Genomic DNA, 23,654 nt, shown 5'->3' with positions numbered 1-23,654 from the left:
CTGAAGTCCTGGCGCACAGATCATTGAAAATATGGGCCCAGCCTGCAGCTGCTGTAAAAAGGCAGCTCCCTTTCCATTAGAGAGGAAGTGGCAAATGGAGCTGCTGATTGAACAATGCCTGATGCAAACCTGTGGCAGGACCACACTTGTCATGCTCCGCACAGTTCTGGTCACTGCGCCTTAAGAAAGATAGGGCAGCACTGGAAAGGGGGCAAAGAGGGAGCAACCGAAAGGCTGGAGCAGATGCCCCCTTGAGCAGCTACGCAGTTGGGGCTTTGGAAAGCCGGGCGCAAAGGAGGGTCAGGAACGGCGAGGCCGAGGAATATAAAACCAGCGCAACCGACACAATCCGGAGAGGGAGGAGGCCTTCCCTTGCGGGAGGTGCAAGAAGACTCAGGCCAGCCGAAGGGGAGTCTTCTGCCCACAGCCCAGAGTTCAGCGGTGAAGTTCACTGCCGGCCCTGCTAGTGATGGCAGCCGACTGGCGGGGGGCGGGGTCTGAAAAGGGGACCGGAGGGGTTCCTGCAGGATCCTGCTCTCAAGGACTCCTAAAATGATTTCCTATTGCCTGGAAGCTAGGACCGGGCTGGAAATAATGGGAAACAACATTGGGAGGGGTTCTTGCCTGCCAATCCAGGCGTATGAGCTTCCCAGGTGCATCCAGGTGGCCACTGGGTGACGCAGGAGCCTGGCCTTCCTGGGCACGGGCCAACCAGCCTCACACCTTTTCTGAACTTCCTGTGGAAAGGCTCCCACCAACCAATTCTCTGCCAGTAACACAAGTCCAAAGCCACATTGTCCCACCCAGGAGTGAAGGAGCCACCAGCTCTGAAGCAGTGTGTCTTCCCTGATATTTAATCACATCCTGTTGCCTTTGCAGTTTGATCCCAAATCTGCTCTACTGCCGATGTTCTCTTAACCAAGGTCACTGTTTGGGTGGACTTAATTCAGGGAAGTTACTCAGGAAGACTTTAGCACTCTGTTCAGAGATGTGGGCTGAGCATGGCTTCAGCATCTGAGTTGGTGGACAAATGCACCAGCGGAAAGAATGCTGGCCCAGCTGGGAGCCTCGATCCTTGGCATGGGTGTCCTCTGGCTGTGGAGAGTTCCTCGGGGCCCCACCAGAGTCATCTGGACCACGGTGGAATATCCTCCAACCTAGTTATGGGACTTCTGGAACTGGCCAGCTCTTTACTGAGGGACATGCTGTCTGCTCACCTGCCATTAATTAGAACCTTAACTGGCCGGTTGTTGACTTGATTGTCATTTGCATGGCGATTCTGAAAAAAAACAAAAACAAAGTGGAACCAGCCAAGTCATAGAGTGGGACAGAGCACCCAAGACTGGCTACAATCCACCTAAAAGCAGAAGTAGCCAACCGAACATCTGCTTAACCTTCTTTGGAAACTGCAGGATTTCCAGAAGCCCTAAAAGCCAAGAATGTGTGCTGTGGACAGATTGGGAAGCTTTGCCCAAGATTTCACCAGAACTCCTGATATCAGGAAGTGGTGCCACTCCCCGGAATAATTCCTGCTCTTCCTCTTCCTTGTATCCTCTCACATCTTCACCACTTGCATTGTCTGGGAACTGGGTGGAGGCCAAGTGTAGCTGCTCTGAAGGCCTCCTACAGCCACTTTCTAGGGATGGCTCTTTGGCCACAGAGGAATTCTTGTCTATTGCTAACATCCCCTTTTGGCCAAAGTCTTGGACAAGGGGGTAGCAGACCAGTTCCAGGTGGTCCGAGATGAGACTGTTTAGTCTAATTATTTCAATTTGGATTTAGGCCCAGCTTGGGTTGCAGTTAATTGGACATGGGGCAGGCACTGATGTGCACCACCAAAATCTTACAACATCATCGATGGCATCCTTGACTGCGGACACGGCCAGGACCAAGACCAGAGGCACCACTGTGGTGAACCAGGAGAGGGAGGAAATCTCAGGGATGAGCTGCAAAGAGAGAAAAAAAAGGAGGATGCCAGGGAGCGCTCAGAAGAAACCAGGTCTCTTCTCCAGGAAGTGGGCCTCTATTCCCCTTCCTCTATGTCTAGAGAACATGAACAAGGTCGGCCGAGAGGCGCTTAGCGGCTGAGCTCAGTAAGGGAGAGTGACCAGAGAAGCTTGTGGCTTGCAAGTGGGGTGCCATGAGAGCTGCCACCCATCCCTTGGAGATGATTCGGTGACTGCTCTCTGCTGAGGAAGCAGGGATGGCTCCAGGGGCCTCTGAAGGAATGCCAGATAGCAGGTTCCAGGGTGTGGACAGACGCAGGAGAGCCAACTGGGGTTTGCCACACAGTGGTTCAAGAGTAAAGCTGTATATGTGACTAACCCAAGAGGCTAGGAAGGGAAGGAGGGAAATAAGATCCTTTCTACGAATGGTGCCTTAAGAAACAAAAGTAAAAAGAGAACGCAGCAGAAGTCGTGACCTGCAGTTGCTGAGCTATGCTTGACAGCTTGCCTGAGAACAGCCGAGCGTGTCTCCATGTCAGAGAAGGTTGGAGTGGTGGTCTTTGTTGGAATTTCTTTGTTTTTGCCCGGACAAGCCATTAAGGTGACCATGGTAATTGAGTACTTCCTTAAGTATCGGCACGGTGAAGAGGTCGAATTTAATTGTCCTCAGTTTGGATGTTAATAGCTGCATTGCCTGGGGGAGGGCAGCTTGCTTGTTACTTGTTTAGTTTTGCTTTTGGAGCCGTCCAGCTCAGTAAGCAGCCCAGTGCTTTTCTGAGCGCATGTGTGAATGCACAAGCCTGTAAATATGTTTTTGTGCTTTCTGTAAATAAATTTATTTTTATAGAAATGCCTGGTGTGTGATTTTTCTGATCTCTCTGGGCCAAAAGCTTCCTAGCACTCTGACAGTCTTCAGCCCAGAAGAGAGATAAAAATTCATCAGGTGGAACAAGGGGGGCAGACCAAGCCACTCTTCCTACAGAAAATGTAAAAGATGCAAGCCCACTAGAGAGGAGCGATGAGCAGATGCAAGAGACAGAGGCTGTTTGCTGGGCTTCTGAAAATCAGAAGTGGCGTTCAGGTGTTGGCAGCGGGCACTGAGCCTTCAGGGGAAGAAAAGGAGATCCTGGGCAGCAGAGACAGGACGAGGGTCCCCGACAGGCAGAGGGGGCACAAATCCCTCTGCAAGAAGATGCAGAGAAGAGTCGTGGCAGGTCCTTCGGCTCCTGGCGGTAGCTCCTCTGCTGCCAGAAGCAACAATACAGGATGTGGCCAAAGAACGTCCGAGACTCAGCTTGTCCTTTCCAGCTGACCCACGTGGGAGAAATGACCTGCTAAGAGCAGCTCCAACCAAACGACAGTAGACTCAGGAGATCTCAGAAGAAAACGTTCTAGCCTTCTAACCTGCATTTCTGGTCCACGGGAGAGAATTGGAGGGGAAAGAAGAATATTGCAAACAGCTGTGCAAATGATGTTCAGGGGAGAGATTTGGTTTCTCAGACCAGGGCCGGCATTATCTGCCCAGTGCGTTTCTAAAATGGCACTTCTCATAAGCACTGTAAAAATATGTTAACTAGTTTCACCCAGCAGACATTAAGTGAAATGCTATCAGGTTTAGCAACAGAACCCTGAAGTCAAGATTTGTGCACATTTCAGGGGCCTGAAATGGGGCCTATGAAACAACTCAACGGAAAATCAGAATGAACACCAGCTTATAAAGTTCCTAGCATTAGCAGTCTATATAATGAAGCTCAGAGGATAGGAAAAAAAACTACATTCTGTAGTGCTGGGAACAGGTATAAAGGAGGTCTGGTGGGTAGACTATGGAAATGGAGCCATCATTGTGCCACTTGGGGAAGAAAATAATGGCATCTTAGGACAGAAATGGAGACAGGAAATTTAGCTAATTTAAACAAATTCAAGTCTCCAGGGCCAGATGGATTACATCCAAGAATACTGAAGTTTATCACTCTCCATAATAACTCCTGGATGAATGGCGATGTCCCAGAGGACTCGAGGAGAGCAAATGTCACCCCCATATTCAAAAAGGGGAGGAAACAGGATGCAGAACTAACAACCTTTCCAGGGGAGGGCCAGCGGGCTCTGCCCTGGGCCCTGTGCTGTATCAGTGAGTTGAGAGGACACTGAAACCTGCAGCAATGGCTAATACTTTAAGGGTAAGAGAGAAGATTCAAAAACTTCTCTCTTGAGCAGGGGGCCCAAATGAAGAGGAGGGAAGTGAACAGGGAGAAATGTCACTTTCTGGATATTTTTCTGGAGGAAAAATGTAAGCGCAAGTCTCGGATGGGAGAGACCAGCATGGGCAATGGGACACTGGAAAGGATCTGGGTGTCCTTGTGGATCCCACGTTAAACACGAGCCAGCAGTGTGATGCCGCTGCAAAAGAGGAAAATGCCATTTTGGGGTTGACAAGACCCTCTCTTCAGACCCCATTTGGAGTACCATGTCCAGTTCTGGGCACTACAGTTCAAAAGGGACAGTGCCAATTTGGAATGAGTTCAAGAGCAGGCAAAGCTCTGGAAACTAAGCCCTGTGAGGAATAGTTAAAGGATATGAGTAGCTTACAGAGAAGAAGATTAAGGGAAGATACGACAGCAGTTTTCAAATATGTGAAGGTTGGTCACATGGAAGGAGGAGTGGACCTATTATCTGTTGACCCAGAAGGCAGGACTAGAACCAGTGGAACAGGCTGCCACACGAAGTGGAGAATTCTCCTTTGCTAGAGGTCTTCTTTAGAGAGACAGTTTGGTGTCATGGTTAAGGCACCAGGCTAGAAACTGGGAGGCTACGAGTTCTAGTCCCATCACAGGCACAAAGCCAGCTGGGTGACCTTGGGCCAGTCACTCCCTCTCAACCCTAGGAAGGAGGCAGTGGCAAACCACTTCTGAAAAACCTTGCCAAGAAAACTGCAGGGACTTGTCCAGGCAGTCACCAGGAGTCAAAAACTGACTAGAAGGCACCAAAAAGTAAAAGAGGTCTTCAGACAGAGACTGGATGGTCATCCATCAGAGATGCAGTAGTGATTCCTGTACTGAGCAGGAGGTTGGATTAGATGACATCTAAGTTTCCTTCTGAAGCCTTGTGTGGCGCAGAGTGGCAGGCGGCAGCATTGCAACCGAAACTCTCCCCATGACCCGAGTTCGATCCCAGCAGAAGCTGCTTTTTCTCTCCAGTAGCCAGCTCAGGTCGACTCAGCCTCCCATCCTTCCGAGGTTGGTAAAATGAGCACGCGGCTTGCTGGGGAAGGTGACGACTGGGGAAGGCCATGGCAACGCACCCTGCTCTATAGTCTGCCAAGAAAATGTCACAAAAGCGGCATCCCTCCAAAGGGTCAGATATGACCCGGTGCTTGCACAGGGCACCTTTCGCCTTTCATCAAGTTTCCTTCCAACTTTTTACTCCATTATTGGAATAAACAACTGAAGGATACAATCTGCTCAAAAGGAACAAAGGCAACAGAAAGGATGAACTGCCCTGTATCTTCAAAGAACCCATGCTTGCTTGGAAATCCAAGGAAATGAACTTTGGAATACTATTCAGAATTTCTGGGATAAAATTAGCAGATAAACTAAGAAAAGCAACCCTGCCACTTGTGTCTACTTTTGCCCAGCCACCCAATAAGATGTGGATGATGCTTTCCAAGAGCCAACTGCAGACCCCTCAGAGAGGGATTACGTTGCAGGGTAGGGAAAATTTGCCTGTTGAGAGGCAAACTCTGCCAAGCATGGCCCTTCTAGGAAATGCATGGCTTCTCCTACTGACAACTCTCTCTTTCAGAGGGTGAAGGAAGGTGCCAGGCAAGCAGCTGCCCTTCACTTGATCCTAACTAATTCCTTCTCTTGGAGGAAGATTACTGTCTAACGCTGGAGTTGTTGATCTGGAAGGTAATTACACCCACTGAAGTTAAAACTTTATCTTGGACTTCAAACAGTGGATCTGAATAAGCTCAGAGCAATGAGAGGTAAGAGCTGGCAAGAGAGGAAGATAATGAGAAAAGGACCTCCAGACAGGTGGGAATTTCTAAGAAGAAGAATCCACAAGCACAGATGAAGAAGCAAAAGGGAAGGAGGGTCCAGTTTGCAGATAACGCAAAATTGGATGGAAGCGCTAATAACCTAGAACACAAAAGAAAATCAAAGCAAATTTTGAAGAAACAGGCTGGAAATAAAGAAAGGTAAAGGTTTCCCCTGCACAGTCGTATCCGACTCGAGGGGGCGGTGCTCCTCTCCGTTTCTTAGCTGAAGAGCCAATGATGTCCAAAGACACTTCCGTGTTGATGTGGCCGGCACAACAGTCACAGAACGCTGTTACCTTCCCACCAAAGCGGCAGCTATTTATCTACTCGCGTTTGCATGCTTTCGAATTGCTAGGTTGGCAAGAGCTGGGGCGAGTGCAGGAGCTCACTCCGTCGCACAGCACTCGGGTCTTGAACCGCCGAGCTTGCGACCTTCCGGTCGACAAGCCTGGCATCTTAACCGCTGAGCCACCGCACCCCCTGGAGAGAAATGGGATGAAAGCAATTGAGCGGGACATGATGTGACTGCAAAACAGGCCAACGCAGTTTTATGCTACATCAACAGAAGCACATTTTTTCTGGTTTTTTTATACTGGTTTGGCCAGACCACATCCTGAGTCCGCCTCTGGTTCTGGCCATCGACATTAGGAAGGCTCAGTGAAGAGCCGAATCGAGGGATAGGTGATAGCACATTGGACCCTTCCGGGAACGAAGGACGGAGGAGACAGAGAGAATGTGCAGCCGGCCCTTAGAGACGCATGAACGGAGACGAAGGCAAGAGGGTGAGGGCGAGAGTGTGTAAGGAGTCACGGCAGTTGCTCAGAGGGCTTCGAACCATCTTCAGCACAGGCGGTCCTTGACTTAAAACAGCTCGGAGCAATGAGGAGAAAGAGGCAGGGCACAGCGCAGGGAGGGTGCACGAAGGTGCAAGGGCGGGTCAGGGACAGCGTGTGTGGGTGCAAGGGGCTGCGCGAGAGGCACTGTGCAGGTTGGGGAGAGTGTGAGGGGGTGCACAAGAGGCAACGTATGGGTCAGGGAGGGTGCACAAGGGTGCTAGGGGGTGCGCGAGAGGCGTGGTGGGGTTGGGGAGGATGCGCAAGAGGCACCACACGAGTCGGGGAGGGGTTGAGGGGGTTGACGAGGGGTGCGTGAGAGGTGCAGTGTGGGTCCAGGAGGATGGGGGGGTGCGAGTGGCTGATGCAGCGCCAGCACAAGGGGGCTGGGGAGGGTGCATGGGTGCGTGAGACTTACCCAAGCAACTTGCAACTTTCCCTGCCGGCTTCCCCACTGACTTGGCAACAGGTTGTAAGTGTGAACCGGTCGCCAAGCTCCCAGATCGCGATCACATGACCATGGGGTTGCTGGGACAGGCGGAACTCCCGAGGACTGGTCGTAAGCACCGTTCGTTCAACGCCACTGTAACTTGGAACGGTCGCTGACCGAATGGGCTTAGGTCGAGGACTACCTGTTGGTGTTATTCATCTGAGTTGGTCAGTTTCTTTGTGGTCGGATCCTGTTGTCGGGGGAAGGCTGACTGTTGGAAAAGGGTCCTTGCAGGGAGAGCGGTGTGGACCCGGATCAGCAGCTGATAACGCTCCCAAGCAGGGGGAGGCAGCTTCTGTTGGGGTGCTTGGACTGGGATTCCTGGGCTGGGAAGGGGTGAGCTCCGTGGCCTCAAGGTCCCCTTCCAGATCAAGAATTGAAAGGACAAAACTGCTTTTCCCACCGGGCACCTGACGCTGAGGCGCAGCCCCGCAGGGACCTTGAAGGAAGGCACCAAGGTCATGCAGCCAGCCTCAATTCCTCAGAAGGGACGGTGTATCCATGCCAGCTCTCGGGGGTCCCTCCCAAGCAGCACCCCTTCTTCCAGGTGCCTCAGCCCACCCCGTGCCCCTGCCAGGCCCGCTGCCAGAGGGAGCACTCACCTGCAGGATGAGCAGGAAAAGGAAGTAGGCATTGGCAATGCGCTGGAATTGCTCGAAGAGGTTGAGGGGGAAGAAGGTGAATAAGTTGTACTTGGAAGTTTTAATGGAGTTTTTCTGTGGACAAAAGCAGGCAGTGAGAAGGGAGGGAGACGGGCAACAGCCCTTGGCTTCTGTGCCCGGGCCTGGCAAAGCATGCGCCCCTCGAAGACAGGGCGCCCTTGGCCAGCCTGAGCCAGAACCACTGAAGGCCCCAGGAGGAGGCAGAGCCGATTCTGAGCCGGCCGAAGGGCCTCTGCTTGGCCTGGGGCTCAGAGGCCAACGACCGCCCACTTCCTGGGCCGAGATGCCGGCCGAGGGATGTGCTGGCCGGGTGGCCTCCTCTGAGGAGGAGCAGGCCTCCCTGGGTCTCCCCACAATCGCCCAGAAACCCTCTCTGGCTTAACCAGGGCTGCCTGGCCCAGCAAAGCTGCCACCACCACACACAGAAGGTGGGCGAGGAGAATGGGGAGATGGCCAGGGCGGGTTGGCAGGTGGCATGGCAGTGGCTGCACAGCTGGAGACAGGGGGGGCTCAGAACTAAGTTGCTGCTTAGCCCCCAGGCACCACAATCTGCCCCCCGCAAGACAGAGCACTTGAGGGTTGAGTGAGCAAAGGACCAGAGGGTCTGGGTGGCAAAGAAGAGAGAAAGGGCACTGCCACCCTGCATGCCCTGTTCCCACAGACCTTCAGCTCTTCTTCTCCTCCTGCAGAACAGACACGGGGGGAGGGGAGTGTGTGGGGGGGGTCAGAGCAGGTGCTGCTGGTTACTTACAGCATAATCAAACTGCAGATTGAAGGCCCGGTCATTTGCTCGCAGGCACCGCTCCTCCTCTGCAAGGCAAGGGCAGGCGTTGTGAGCTGGCACATGTCCCCAGACCTGCCAGCCTCCCTCCTCTTAGGTGTGCTGGCTGGGGGTGAGGGGCATTGTAATACAACATTCTGGAGTGCCCCAGACTCAAGAGGAGGAGGAAGGCAGCCCAGGCTTGTGGGCAGAAAGCCATGCCCACCACAATCCCCGGGCCAGCAGCCCTGGCTAGCTTTCAGCGAACCTCTTCCCCACCCCACCCACAGGCCAGAGGCCCCTTCCCTGCTGGAGGCAAGTTGCTGCCCTTTGGGGCCCGAATCTTCCAGCCGCCTTTCTGACCACCCCCCCCCCCAGGGCTTTGCAGGGTCACCCAGGCCTCCTCTACCCTCCAGGAGATTCTGCCTGGGATGGGGGCACCTTCCACCACCTCCCAAGCTCAGGCCCAGGAATTTCTGAGAGGGAGGAGGCGCCAGGGGCTGTACAGCCTCTGCCAACAGCCCCACCTGGGGTGAGGGGGCAGCCCTGCCACTTCCCTGGGCACAGGAGACCTGGGGAGGTCAGGGAGCAGGGCCTCCTTTGCTTGGAAACAGCCAAGACAGGTGGGGGCTGCAAACTGTGGGAGGGGGGAGTAACATCTTGAGAGGGAGGTGTTGGGTCTCCTGGGCCAAGTGGCAGGGAGAGACCCTCGATGGGGGCAGCTCCGTATCAGAAATAGAGTTTCCAAGCAGCAAATGAGGCCAAGTGGGTCTTGGGATGTCACTTTGCTGCAGGGCCCAGAACAGGACTGGCCCCCCCCATGCCACCCCCCAGCAGAGGGACCCTGGGCCTTCCTCCCAAGCCCATCACCTGAGCCTCCCTGCCGGACCAGAGCAGATGCTCGGAGGGTGTGGCGGGAGAACAGTCCTGTGATAACTAATCTCCAGCTCATAACTGTCTCCCAGACCCAGCCTTGTGGTTTCTGGACAAAAGCTCCCCGGTCACTTCTGGAAAGGCCACAAACCTGACCGCCCCCCCCCCCACACCCCCAGCTGACTGCAGGAGCTTCAGCCTTGCTAAGCAGGTCAGACCGGAAGACCCCGGGGGAGCCAAGCACAGCCCAGCATCCATCTCTCACCAGGGTGACTGACGGAGGAAGTCATGCTCCCCCTCAAGCAGATGTTGCCTCCAGGGGCCCCCTTTGTCCTTCTCAAAACGGTTTACCAACTAACAAAAGTGAACCCAGATTTGCCCGGCCATTGATTTTTTGTGCTTTGTGCTCGACTAGAGACGGGTTTGATGATTTATTGGTGGCAGAAGCTTGGTGGCCCCTCCAAATGCTCCAACTGACCAGCAGAGATCCTTCCCGAGAGCCCAAGATCCGCCTCCCTACCTCCCCTGGCTGGCTTGCTTGTCAAGGACGGCTCTGTGCCAGCGAGCAGGCAAGCAAGGAAAGCGAAGGCTTGGACAGGAATATGTATACTGTGCAAGGTCTCCAGCTGCTTCACCCATGGAAAGTTACAAAGCAGAACATCAACCAGAGGATGCTGTTCCAGAAGTTTCAAAAACTATCCCCAAACTTTGCAGAATGCTTTTCAGGCTACACGTTAAGCAAAATGGGAGCATTTCAGGGACGCTGGAAACACTCAACCGTCAGCTGAAGCATAATTTCTGAAATGCAGACTGCGTAACATGAGAACGAAAGGAGGAAGTGGCCTTCCTTCTCCAACTCACAAAGCCACAAGTGCGAGGCAGGATTGCGGACAGGCCTTGAGATTCGTCTGAGGGGCTGAAGGTGATCCCCGGGCGCTTGTGAACCCCTGCGGGAAGCAAGGTGCATCCGGGGCAGCTGAGGCTCCTACAGGAGGACCCATCCAGCAGCACCAGGCCACAAGCAGAGCCCTTTTCTCCATCCCTGAATTGCGCTGCCTGTCCCAGGCAGATGCAAGGTGTGGGCCTGGAGTTAATGGGAAAGCAAGGAAGACAAGCCGTCTCTTCCGTGCCAGTCCTGCCCTTCTCGGACTTCCGTCTGGCCTGGGAGGACGCCTGCCCTAACGGTTCCTGGCGGGGCTGTTCTGCAGGAGCCCCAGGACCCTCTGGACTGCAGCCCAAAGGCCCAAGAACGGCCAAGAGTGGCCCAAGGGCTCCATCACGTCTGGGGCCGGGCTCGCATGAGTCTCTGGCCAAAGGAATCCCAGCAGAGGGCCTGGGCAGGAGGGGGCTGGGGACACAATCCTTCCAGATGATTTGGCAGAGAAGCACAATAAACCAGAGAGCAAAGCTGAAGTCCAGCTGTTGGGCAGGCAGCAGTCCAGCCACCAAAAGAACACACCATTCCAGCAACTGCTCAGGCCACTTCCATCCCACCCATGATGGTTTGGGAGATCTCTGCTGAAGAACCTCTGGACAGAAGAGAAAACAGCTTCCAGAAACGTAGAGCCACTGCAGGTAGGCGGTAGGCTGAGGGTCTGTTGCAGCTCAGATGCTCTGTGTGTCTTCATCCGGCATAGGCTTCCAGCTGTAACAAGCACAGGGCAGGAGGCAAGCGCCCAGGCCAGTCCGGTTGGGGCTTCGGTCAGGGCTGAGCAATTGTCAAAAGCAGGGCGCTTGGCCCCCATGGCCATGTAAGGACTCAGCCCACACACTACAGGGCAGGCGTGCTCCCTTTGAAGTTACACCCTGTGCTGAGGCGGATTTTGCTTCAAGGACTCCACCCACCTCACTGTTCAAATGCCGGGAGAGCAAGCCCTGATCGGAGCTCCCTCTGAGCCCCCGAGCATCATCCTCCTAGCGTGGCTGGGAAGAGCTCCTCAGCATGCACGCTCAGCCTCCGGAAGAAGGCGTCCCCACAGTAAGGCGTGTATTAATGTTGCTTGCTCCAGAGCAGCGGCTGATTCTCTGAAGGAACAAAGGAATTATTATTCTGCTACTGTAAGGGTCCACATAATAGCACAGATGCCTGGGGGAGAGTTGTGCCTCTAGATAAGAAGTCCAGCCACGTTTCTATTTAAGACGCCTCTAACTTGTTATTGCACTGGGACACGTGTTCTAGGAGGCTTGCAATAATTTAAAAAGCACAAGAGGAGACAGGCCCCACACTTCAGCAGGTGTGCACAGAACATACCGGTGTGAGAGAGGAGGGTTCCAACAATTTGGCATTGCCACCATGCAAGCTCTGCCCCCAGGCCCACAACTAGGGTCTGTGTCATTGGGGCAAACATGGATTCTGTGCCACCCCCCCACCCGCTGTCATGGGTGGGTGAGGGAGGTGTTAGCAAGTTTTATTGTGGGAATTATTGTAAGTGCCAGGAAACATTCGGTAAACAAATATTATTTTGTCATTTTGGTGCCCCCCCAGCATGGCGCACATGCCCTGCTTGCCCCCTGAGTTGCGGCCCTGTCTGACCCAAGAGAAGGTCGGCCCCCCCAAGGAGAGCAGAACACCTCAAGGCCTCATGAGCAGCAGCCTGAGCTGAAGGGATCTCGCAGACCTCCAGGGGATCCAGGCTGCTCTCGTGGGAGTGGTCGATTAGCCAACATTTTGCAAGGGCATTGCCCTCCATTATAAGCCTGGCCTTGGTCACCCAACAGGGAAAACAGGGTCTCGGCACACCCAGAGGCCTTCTCTAGTACACCACCAGTTTCTGTGCTGGTCCAGGTGCCCCGCTGAGCCCAGTTCCCGGCAGCCCTTATGGGCACTCCTCTGGCACACGTGGCCTCAGAGCCGGAGCTCGGCCTGACTCGGCTTCGCAGCTTTTCCAGTAAGTGATGGGCCTTCAGTCCTTCTGGACCCAGTTCTGGTCAGCCGCAGAGGCCTGACCCGCCTGCGGATTCCCCAGCAAGCACTTTCACGGCAGGCTGGCAGCTACCGCCCGGCCCAGGCCACCCTCTCCCCACCAGCTCCTCCACGGCAGGAAACCCCAAGGTGCCACCACGACCAGGACAGGGCAGGCTTTTTGGTGACCGTGTATAAATCAGGGCAGTCCCAGGTGCTCACATCCCGGGGAAGAAACGTCTACTGCTGTTTTGTGCTTGAGACTTCGTCTTCAGCACCGTGGATCCCCGCAGTGTCCAAGGGTGGGAGGAGCCATTCAGACGAACAAAGGAGTGAGTCCTCTGACAGATGCACAGCTTCACCACCTGTTTCCCAGTCCGGAAACCAGGCAGGCCTCCTGCCCGAGTGAGTTTGACATTCCAACTTCCAGCAACCAAGGGTAATGAAATCTGGAAAAGCCCTCGGACCTTCCTTGTTTCGCCTCCACAGCCCTTTCTGTGGACCGTCCCACATCGCCCTCCTAGGCAAGCAGCTGAGTAGGTCTCCCCACCCCCAGCATTACAGCCTGGCTAAACGGAGCAGAGGTCCCGAGGCCCTGCTTGCTGTAGAACAAGCCTGGTTGGCTCCCCCCACCGCCCCGCCCCAGAGAAACGCTAGGCCGAGCATCAGCGCTGGGGGGCCCTCGCTTGCTCCCACAGGGAGGAGTCCTTCAGAAGCTGCCAGCCCCGCTGGGTGGGATTTCAGGCGTCTCTTGCTCATTGAGGCGTTGGAGGACAGCTCCCGCAAGCACAGCGCATGATTCACGTCCTCGCTCAACGCAGGGCAAAACCGTGAGTCACTCTTCCGTTTTCCCCTCGGCTTCCACACTCCCCACCAAGGTTTCTCTCCTTCCAGGTTCTTCCTCCACGTTCCCCCCGACCGCCCATCTGTTCCTCCTGCGCCGCCCTGCCACTCCAGCCCCAGGATCCCAGCTGGCCAGTGGGGGACAAGGGGCCGATCCCTTCTGCAAGTGGGCAAGGGCTTTGGGGCACAGCAGCAAGGCTGTTTCCAAGCTTGCTCAGAGCTGAAACGGGAGCACAGGAACGTCTCTGGCCAGGGTGTCCACAGGGCATGGCCAAAAAGTCAAGGCCATGGCCATGATGCAGCTTTGAAGCTCTGCCTGTTTTTATGTGTGATGCGCATGCGCTACACATTAAAAGCAGATGGCCATTCCATGACCCTGCAGACACCCCTGCAGGATCCTGCCTGCCATCTTCTTGGCTCTGGAGCAGGAGGGGGCGATGTGGGCTCCCTGTGGCAAAAGGTGGGCGTGGCCCTGGTGGACCAGGCTCTGTTCTGGTGGGGACGGAAAAGGGGGGCCCTCCTCTCTGGAGGGATGTCTCCCAGCACCTAGGCCCCTCACTGACAGCGGCATGGCTTCCTGGTGCCCCAACCAGCTCGCTTTCCTTTGGGCCTCTTCAAGATGGCAGGAGGCAGAGAAGCCTTTTCACTACCAAGTGCCTTCACCTCTGCCACTTTCCCACAGCTCCTCTGCACAAATGGCTGCCCAGCCAAACTCAAAGGACTGCCTGCTTCTCGTTGAAGCCCGAGGCTGCCAGCCTCTCCACCCCCCAGCAAACTCCAGAACCCCTAAGTCTCTTGAGACGCCCACTCGGTCTCCCTTCTCTGAGGGCCCAAAGCTGTTGGCTCTCCCTGGGCTGGGATGCCAGCAAGTGCACAAGAGCCCTCCTCCCCTGCCTTCTCCTGCCCCATGCTCCTTCCCCATGGAGCAGGAAGACCCCCCTGCTTCCCTCTTGCATTCCTGCAAGGAGATCTGGAGTGTGTTGGGGGGGCGCTCAGGAATGCAGAGACTGTCTCTGGGAAGGAGAAATCAGACCAAGTCAGGACTGGATGCAGTGCTCGCTTCAGAGCGAGGCCCAAGCACCTGGGGGCTGCTCCTTCCAAAGGCTCAGGGATCAAGGTCGGGAGGGGGGACCCACAAGGAGGAACTGGGAGGACCTGGCAGCCCCTTTTCTGCCTGTTTCCAAAGGGCTTTCTCGTGCTGCAGCTCGCTTGCATGGGGCGGGGGGTGAGGGGGATGAGCCTTCGAACAGCAGGCTTTAGTCAGAAAAAGTGCTCCCAGCCTCCTCCCGATTTCTTGCCCCAGATGGGCACAGCTCTCCCCCTTCCAGGGGGGAATCAGCAATTCTCAGCCTCCTCCCCACCAAGGGGCAGCAGAGGCTCTTCCACAGCAAAGCCCAATGGCCAGAGGACTGGCCCACCCGCCTCCAAGCCAGAGAGGGGCACTGGGCCTGCCCATCAGGCCAAGGAGCAAATGAGGCTTTCCAGCAGCCAAGGCCATGACCCTCCTTGCCAACCCTTTCACTTTCCAGTAAAAGTTGTTGGCTTGGTCCATCTTTTCCGTGCAACTGAGCAGAAGCCGAAGAAAAGCAGGAAACTGAGTGGCTGCTCCGGTTGGCGCTAAGGGCGAGTGAGCAGGAAGCCTTTCAGCCTCTGACTCTAAATTTGGGAATCAACACAATTGCTTGTCGCTATGGCAAAGAAGCAAGGCCTTGGGGAGGAAGGCAGGTGGACTGCGGCGGCCAGAGGGGGAAGCAGGGAGGCCCCCTCCCCGTGCTGGCTTCCAAAAGCCTTGAGGGTGGGGGCTGCCCTGGAAGCTATTCCAGGGGTCTCCTCCACTCCAAGGACACGTTCTGCCCGCCTTGGTGGGGGCCCTTCTGGATGAGGACCACGGCCATCATCTCCCCCCGTGAGCCCCAGTGAGGTGTGTGTGAGCTGGCCTTGGTGTTCCCTTCCCACATGGGCTCCCAGTGTACCAGCTGCATCCCAAATGGTGTCAGGGTAGGGCTGCAGCTCCAGATTCCAGTTTGTTGACCTCCAGCCTCTTTTGGCAGTAGAGGTCAGCTGAGAAGCACAGTCCAGCAGCCTTGTTCCCCCTTCCCTTCACACTGGGGCCCGTCCCCCTCTCTAGACAAGGGCTTCGGGGGGAGGGTCTCGGAGGGGCAGAACAGGACTTCCCTCCCCTTAGCCACTCCTGCCTCCCCTTCCGGGCCCCCCTCTTCTCTCACCGTTTCCTGGCGCCACGCTCAGTCTTCCCGACCAGGGACCCTCCGGAGGGGCCATTCCCAGCCTGCCACTGGCGTCTCAGGCAGTAGAGCCGTTGCACGGAGGGAACACATGGTCGGAGGAGCACAGCAGCCGGTGGGTGCAGCCCAGGCGTGGGCAGACGGAGGGCCCGGGTGCTGTGCCCAGACTCTGGGAGCCAGAGAAGCGGTGAGGGCTGGGGGGCCGGAATGCTGCGGAGAGTCCGAGGCAGGGAAGAGTCGGTTGGTGACAGTTGGAGGGAGAGGATGATCGGCCGGGAGACAGAGGGCTGCGACATTGCCCACAAGTGGGTGGCGGGCCCACTGGGCCCCAAAGTTCCCCTGAGGAATGGGGGAAATGTCCTATCAGTGATCCCTGGGCCACACAAGCCAGTGATTTCTGCCAATGGCTTTGCCCACAAAGAAAGCTGCCTCCACGGCTGTTGGGCTTCAAGGTTCCCGCAGTGTTCAGCCACATACTAGATCTTTAGGCTGGAATGGGGCCTCTAGCAGGTGCCTCCTTTCCGAAAACACAACTAGCGTCCAAAAACAAATAGCCCACCTGGGGAGAGACATTCTATCCCATCAGCCGTTTCTGCCGCTTATGTGAAGCAGCTGAAACCAAATGGAAAACCTTGGTTTGTGTTTCAGGAGGTCAAGAAATCAGGGATCTTCCTGGAATACAAGCAAAGGATCCCTGGGCACACTGGAGAGGTGGGGAAAGGGGATGCTTTACACCAGCGCTTTTGTGGCCCCGAATCCCTCAGACTCTGCGACTTCCTCTCTGGTGGCCTGAAGTCTGTCCCAAACAAAGCAAGGCATGACTCAAGCAACCGCTCGCCCTTTCCGGCCTCCTCCCCTCCCCCAGTCCTCGCCAGGGAGGGGCAGAAATCTCAAGTCCCCGATGCGGAAGGAACCGGGGGGGGGGATGGGTACAGCCAAGGAAGTTAGGGCTGTGGCCTTGGCCCCCAAAGAGGCTTCCAGGTCACTCTCCTGGATGCACACTTTACCCCAGCATTGAAATGGATCAGACCCCGCATGGCAGGGCTCGTCCTCTGTCGCTAACACTGGACCCAGGGGTGGGCTCCTCTCTTCCGGCGAGAGGAAGTGCGCGGCTCCACAGGGGGCCCATCCCACCCAGCTGCCTCAAGTGCCAGGGGTGGGTGGGAAGGGGCTCAGCAATCTATTTTCAGTGCATCAGGTCATGATCTGACGGGAAGCTTTCATCCCCTTCATGCGCGCGCGCGCGCACACACACACACACAAATCCAACTTTCTAGCTGTAGCCCCTCCCACCATGATCCATGCATTCTGATGGAGGTCTGCAAAAACAAACCAACAAACAAAACATCACCCAACAAGGTGCCCTCGGGGGGTGGGACGCTTGAGGGAAGACCTTCTGCAAAAGCAGATCCACTAATGCAGTGCCCACCCAGCACCAGCACCACAGGAACTCTCCTTCTGCAAGACCGGCCAAAGCGGGGGGTCTGCCAGGCGCCTCTTCCCAGGCACTTGCAGGGGGCTGGGCCGGTGGCAGCGAATAGTGGCTACCCTTCAAAGAAGGATTTCCCTGCCCGGTTAAACAACACTCCTAAATGCCAAAGCCTTGAGGCTGCCGAAGGCTGCCCCTCTGGCCCCAGCATGGCTTGCAAAGGTCAGAGTGGCTCCTCCTCTCTGGCCAAAGCAAGGGATGAGAAACGGGAGGTTCGGCCTTGCAAAAGCCGCCAGGATGCAAGGCAGCCTGCGGCAGGCCGAGAAGGACATCCGCAGGAGCTCCGGCCCCGCTTTGGCGGCCTTGCCAATTGCGCAAGAGCCACGGTTCGGCTTCTGCTCCGAGAGGAACTCGGGCGACAGCAGCTCCTCAGTGGGGGGGGGCGGAGCGGGGCGGCTTCCTCTTGGCAGGGAGTCCTGCTTGTGGGGTCTTCTTCCCACCAGAAGAAGAGTGTCCATCTCTGTGGAAGGCGACTACGGATGGGAGGAGACGAGCAGGGAGGGCCGCAGCCCTGTCTGCCTCCTGCAACTGGGGGGCTGGAGGGACCCCCAGCTAGCGCTTGCCAAATCTAGCTGCAGAGGGGCCCATGACGGCCCCTTCCACGCCCTGGGCAGCCTGGACCCCAGTACCACGAAGTAGACGTGGAAAAGTCATCGGGACCTCTGGCACCAACCAAGGTGCTTTCTGCTTCCCAGGACGCTGGGCCAGGACAGCGGCAGGGTGAGTGGAATCCACCGGTAAGGCTCCAGATGACTTGGAACAGACCAGCAGCAGCAGGAAGGAACTCGGGTGTGCACCTCAGGCTTTGCACTTGTGTCAGCATTGCACCAGCCACCTGGAAGGAACTGGGGCTCCTGCAGGCGGCATTCAGTGTGAACTCAGGTTGCCGTTCTCTGCTAGCACCCCCAGCATGGAGCAAGCTGCAGGGCCACTGCTGTGCCCTGGACGTGGCTCGCCCAGCCCACGTGCCCTGCAAGGCTTCGTCCTGGTGGTGCAGGTCCAGCCATCTGAACTCCTGTTTTGCTCCAGGCTCCATTGAGCAGATCCCAGAGATCAGTGGATCCTGCAAACCCAAACTCCCCCAGTCTTGCCTTGCAGAACTACAAGTGGCCCGCGATCCCCATCACCTTGGCCTTCACCTATGGTGCATGAGGGGCGATGCCGTGCTGCCTGGGCATCCAGTTCCAGATGCCACTGCCACAGTTAAAGGGGAAGGACCTGGTTCTGAGCTTCTGGAGAAGAGGAAGACAACGGGAGAACTTAAGCTGGAGAAGAGAGGCCCTGGGGGCCTGCGAGAGCATCCCCCCACAGTCCTGAAGCAGAGGGCAAAATTCAGGGCAGTGCTGCAATGCCTTCAGAGAAACAAAAATCCTCTGCACGTGCACGCACAGACACACACCCTGCTTGCCCTGCTTGTTTCCTTTGTGCCGGAAGTTGGTTTCTCTCCAGTTAGGGTGTGGGGAATCAGCACCTGGGGGACTACGCCCACTGAGGACGCGGCTACATCTCTCCCCTTTTCTGTGGGTCTCCCCACAGACTCAGTCCTCCTGCTAGGCTGGGGGTGCTCCAGGTGCCCACTCTGTGAGGGTTCTTGGCTTTCCAAGGGCTGGCCACACGACAGCGTAGCAGATCTGGACACAATGCCTAGTTGCAGCACACCCCTTCCCCAGCCACGGACTGTTGCTCTCCGCCCATCTAGGACTTGCAAGGTGATGTTGCCACGTACGTATGTCTCTAATACTCAGTTCTTTAATGCTCAATACTTAGTCCAAACAAAAGCCCCAAAGTGTAAAGTGAAGTCAAGTCAAGTCTGTAAAGTGGCAGACCACCTTTGCCTCCTTCCAAAAGTTCTTGCACTGGTTGGGATGAGGGGCTGCCCCAGCGTGGCTGTTTCTTTCCTGGTTGCTGCCGAGTGCCAGGCCAAGCGTCAAGCTCTGCTCTTCAGCAGGGTTGCTCTTGAGCACTCCAGCTGAGCTCCCAAGCTGAGCAAGGTCCAGGCAGGACTCCCACCAGGGTGTGCTGCTTCCCGTAGCTAGTGGTCCTGGCAGCTGCCTGATGGTCCTCTTGCCTCCCTGGAAGAGCTGCCAATCTCCCGGCGTTGCCTCCGCCTCCCCGCCCGCTTGCGTCTGTTTTCCTACCTCCTTTTCTCCTACACCCCCCCACCCTGCCTTAGGTTTGCTTTTGGAAGCTCCAGGCTGGGGCAGGGTGAGGCTGCCTTTGGATGACGATGCACGTCCTCCAAAACGCCACGGTGTGGCTCAACTGGCCAGGCAGCTGCAATGCCAGCTTGGATGCTTGTGAGCAAATTTGTGAGTGAGCGAACAAACAAACGAATGAGGGAAATGGGGTGAGAAGCGCTTCTGCCGGGCTGCAGCTGCTTTCCCCAACTTCACTCCCTCCATGCTCACGCCCCCCAGAAGGCGAAGGCAGCAGCCAGGATCCCAGCAGAAGGCCCAGCTCTGCTCACTTACCCCTGGAGGTCTTCCTGCCCGAAGATGGCGCAAACAGCGGCATCCTGTCCGCTCCCCGTCAGGCGCAGGCTTAGCTGGGGCTCCTGGGGCCAGAGAGAAAGGCGCATCACTGGGGGGGAGCAACTGGTCCCCGGCTTTTGCCGAAGGAAGGAGGCAGACACGGTTCACCTGGCGGGTCCGATTACGCAGCTGCCTGTCTGCCGCTTGGCCAGCCGTCTGCGCAGAGCAGGTGGCTTGTGCTGGAGCCCAGGGGTGGGGGGGTGCTGCCTGGCCCTGCCAGCTCCAGGTTAGGACAGAGGGAAGGGGAGGGGTTCCTCACCCAGGTGCCAGCCCAGCCCCACTCGCCAGCAGCAGGCATAGGGAAAAGGGGCTGACAACGTTGTTCTGGGCCAAGAGGTGAACTTTTGCCCAGGTACTCCTCAAACCAACCATCCCTCATAGAAGGTGCTGCTCCTGGGATCGCAGTTCCTCAAGGCCCCCACCACTGGCATGCCTGGACATCCCCCACAAGCCCTCCCCTGGCCGGACTGGGAGCCAGAGGTGGCCAAGAAGAAGCGCCCATCAGCCAGCCTGGGCTCCCTCTGGGGCTGGGTGAGGGGCAGCCAATGGCCTGTTAGGCCACTGGTCTGGGGTGCATCAAACTGCCTTCCTGTGACCTTCAGCCTCCGAGGCTCATCATTGGCCTGGGACCATCCACCCCTCTGCCTCAGACAGTGGCGCACCTGGGGCCACACCAATGCGCAGCAGTCATGAGTTCCTTGATAAAAATGGGAGCACCAAGGATGGGCAGATAGAAAGGCACACATCCATCCCAGCCTATTCCCATCTCTGCCTTTTCTTCTCTGGACAGCCTCCTTCCCTCCTGCTACCCACACACTTCTGCCCAAAAACATGTTTAGATTTGCATTTTTTTAAATACAAATTGACAGGGAAAATATACATTTGACAATATTAACAATGTGACATGCCATCAGTATTTTAAAAGAACTGAAAAATACCCACAAAATAACTTTTTTTTTCTTTTTTCTTTGCCAAATTGCTAAAAAGTCCTCTTATTTAAACCTACGTAACAGAACCCATAAAATCCTGAACATGATCTGTGAGACCATCCAGTCCACCCCTCAGCGCAGAAATTTAAAGGACAGCATCTCTGAGAGCCTCTGCTTAACCCCCTCCCATGAGAGGGAACTTGGTCGTGGGCTCCCCATGAAACTGCTGTTCCTGTGAGGAAGTTTTCCTACCATTCATCTGGATTCTGCCTTCCCATAAGAAGAATCCATCCAGTCCTACACTGGGATACAATGTGCATCAATAATTCTCACTGAAAATCAGATGTAAATTTATCTTTCCAGTGTTGCGTAATTATTCTGGCAATCTGCCACACCTGAAAAGCCTACACTTCTAGATGTCTTCATACTTTCCAAAGACATATCCGACCTTTTACAATGGTTGGTTTCAAGCCCTGTTAACCATCTTGAGAATTTCAACCCCAAACACAGAATAGAAGGATGAGGCCAGACCAAATTAGTTAGCTTTGACTCTCATCTCCGGCAGCAGATGTTAAAGACTCTCTGAGGTGCTCACCTATCCTTATCCTTCTATTTGTCTATCTACATTCTTTGTATTAACCTCACTTTAAGATCAAATGAAACTAATTTTACATCCTTTAAGTCATCCTTACACTGTTTTACAAGAATGGGACATATGAGTTTGCTGTTCCAAGGGTCACATAAATAGTTAATTTCAATTTCATCATCTTCCTTCAACATTGTCTAAAAATACATTGCTAGCTTCAGAGTTTCAATGGATTCTTCCAAGACCCCTGGCAATTCCAGCTGTACCACCAAACTGTCAGAAGCTGGGTGCTGAACCTGAATAAAATGCCAAGAACCACTTTGAATGCAGGTTTAAGTTCTATCCAAGTTTTTAAAAACCGTTTCTTCAGAAGTCAGTTAGTCCAAAGTAAGGATACCATGAAAGGCTTTGCCCACATCCTGCCCCTCCGCCACCAAGATCTACCAGGTGTTTTTAGACAATGTTACTGTACAGTGTAAAAACCTCAAGAGCAGAAGGGTCAACATCAAATCCGTGACCCATCTGCTGCAGTAACTACTTGATTTTTTTATTCCCCCCCCCCAGTAAATCAATGCTAAAAATAATTGCTACTAAAAATAAATGCCCAATGATGTGGAGTCCTTGGTGCTCTCTGAGCCTGGTTGTTTTCTTGCAGACGTTTCATTGCCAGACTAGGCAACATCTTCAGTGCGAAGAGGGAGTGGGCCTTGCTCTCAGTTTATATCCTGCCCTGCTTGTGCTGGTGGGGGTGTTGTTCTTTCCTTGGGGGTTCCTTGATTGGGCTGTTGTTTGCTGCTGGGTTGATTGCCTGAGTTAATAGTTCCTTGATTAGGGCGTATTGTGCTGTTTGATGGTTCATCTGGTGTTAATCCTAGTGTTGATTTTTGCATATCTGGGTGTTGACTGCTGGCAGGGGAGTGTACTGGCCTTTTGGCTTTTCTATTGTCTTTTTTGAATGGTATGTAAATGTGGTTTACCTCTATGTGTCTGTTGATGGCTGCTTGGTCTGAGTGCCAGGCTTCCAGGAATTCTCTGGCGTTTTTTGGATTTGGCTTGCTTTAGGATGCTCACAGTTTCCCAGCTGCAACTATGGTTGAGTCTGTCCATGTGTTGTGAGATTAAGGAGTTCTCATCGTGTCTTCTGACTGCCAGTGGGTGTTCGTGGATGCGCTCTGGTGGTCTTCTGCCTGTCTGTCCTACACAGTGGCTGTTACAGTCTTTGCACTGCATGTTGTAAATAACTCCTGTTTTTCCTTCTTGGGTCTTTTGGGTTGCTTAATATGTTTTGAAGAGTTTTAGTTGGTTTACGTGCTACGGTGATGCCATGTGGCTGTAACAGTCTGTTGGTGGTTCTGAGATGTTTCTGATGTATGGCAGAGTTAGCCTTTTCGTAGCTATCCTTTGGGAGGGGTATCCATTTTGCTGGAAGACATTGTATAGGCAGTCTATTTCCTTTTTCTGATGTTCCGGGTTGCTGCAATGCATTAGTGCTCATCTGAATAATGTTAATGAAAACAACAAGGCTCAGGGAGCACCAAGGACTCCACAGTTCAACCCTGAGCTACAAATATTTCCTTCGATTGGCCCAGTGATGTGCCTGAAAGTATGGAAAATTAAATCCATCTTTGACAACAGACAGCTTTAATTTCCATAGTGAGGATTCTGAAGAATGCTCTTGCTAGGAAGTTTCAGAATACTGTATAAATTCACATAAATCAGGAATAAAAAGAGGTAGAGCTTTTAAAATATAAATAGTTAAATCCATCTCAGTCGTGTTTATCTTATCCCAAACACATAAAGGAGTTCTATATCACTTATTTAGATCCTCTTTCATTTTGCCCAAGCAGAAGACGAAGTAGTATTTACCAGCTTCATTCATTCAATTTCTATACTGCTGGAATTAAAAAAAAAACGGGCTCCAGTGGTCTTCCTATGAATTTTACCACAGAGCGAAAAGCAGTTCAAGACACAGTCCAAAAGCCCCATCCCTCCACTTGTCGAACTCCAATTTCTTGCAACCTACAGACAACCAGGCAGGCCACTAAACGCAGGCACTGAAACGAGATCAGGAATGGAGGTTTGTGGCTTATCGATCAAGCCACGGAGTAATTCACTACAACTGTTGGAAAGTACGAGAGGCAGCCACTACCACCATCCCATGGCAGGAGGCGGCTCATCCTGAACGGCTCAGGGAGCCTCCCCTGGGCAAGACGAGTTACTTGTGGTTAGAAATCAGCCTGGGGGGACGGTGATGGCGCAGGGACAGGGACAGGTCCCTCCCGCCAGACCCACTTCAGGCCGGGATCTCTACGGCTTCAAGCGCCAATTGGGCTTAGCTTGGCCTTCAAAGGCGCTGAACGCCCCTGTGAAGCAGCAGAGGATCCCCTGGAGACCGAGTGGGGCCATTACCTTTCCCTGCTGTGTTCAGGGGGGCAGGCAGGGGGACACGCGCAGGCACTGACGGTTGGGCACTGTCATGAGTGCCGTTGAGCTAAAGTCATCAGCGCAATGGCACTCATGACAATGACAAG

The 23,654-nt window shown here is 54.6% G+C and overlaps 1 protein-coding gene across 2 annotated transcripts in view; it reads right to left on the bottom strand.

Moving 5' to 3' along the window:
- Positions 1-23,654, bottom strand: part of LOC134491892 (phospholipid-transporting ATPase ID-like) — a 62,225-nt gene that overhangs the window by 30,282 nt on the left and 8,289 nt on the right. For both annotated transcript variants that reach the window (XM_063295943.1, XM_063295944.1), the window contains exons 2-6: positions 19,549-19,631; positions 8,719-8,777; positions 7,908-8,021; positions 1,848-1,946; positions 1,218-1,279 (exon numbers count right to left, since the gene is read on the bottom strand). In XM_063295943.1, coding sequence (XP_063152013.1) covers positions 1,218-1,279; positions 1,848-1,946; positions 7,908-8,021; positions 8,719-8,777; positions 19,549-19,591 — 377 coding nt within the window. In that variant the 5' untranslated portion in view covers positions 19,592-19,631. The remainder of the gene's footprint in view (positions 1-1,217; positions 1,280-1,847; positions 1,947-7,907; positions 8,022-8,718; positions 8,778-19,548; positions 19,632-23,654) is intronic.

The sequence above is a fragment of the Candoia aspera genome, chromosome 2 (genome assembly GCF_035149785.1).
Source record: "Candoia aspera isolate rCanAsp1 chromosome 2, rCanAsp1.hap2, whole genome shotgun sequence".
Lineage (NCBI taxonomy): Eukaryota > Metazoa > Chordata > Lepidosauria > Squamata > Boidae > Candoia > Candoia aspera.
The sequence above is the reverse complement of the archived record's forward strand: the minus strand, read 5'-3'. Positions and strand labels throughout refer to the sequence as shown.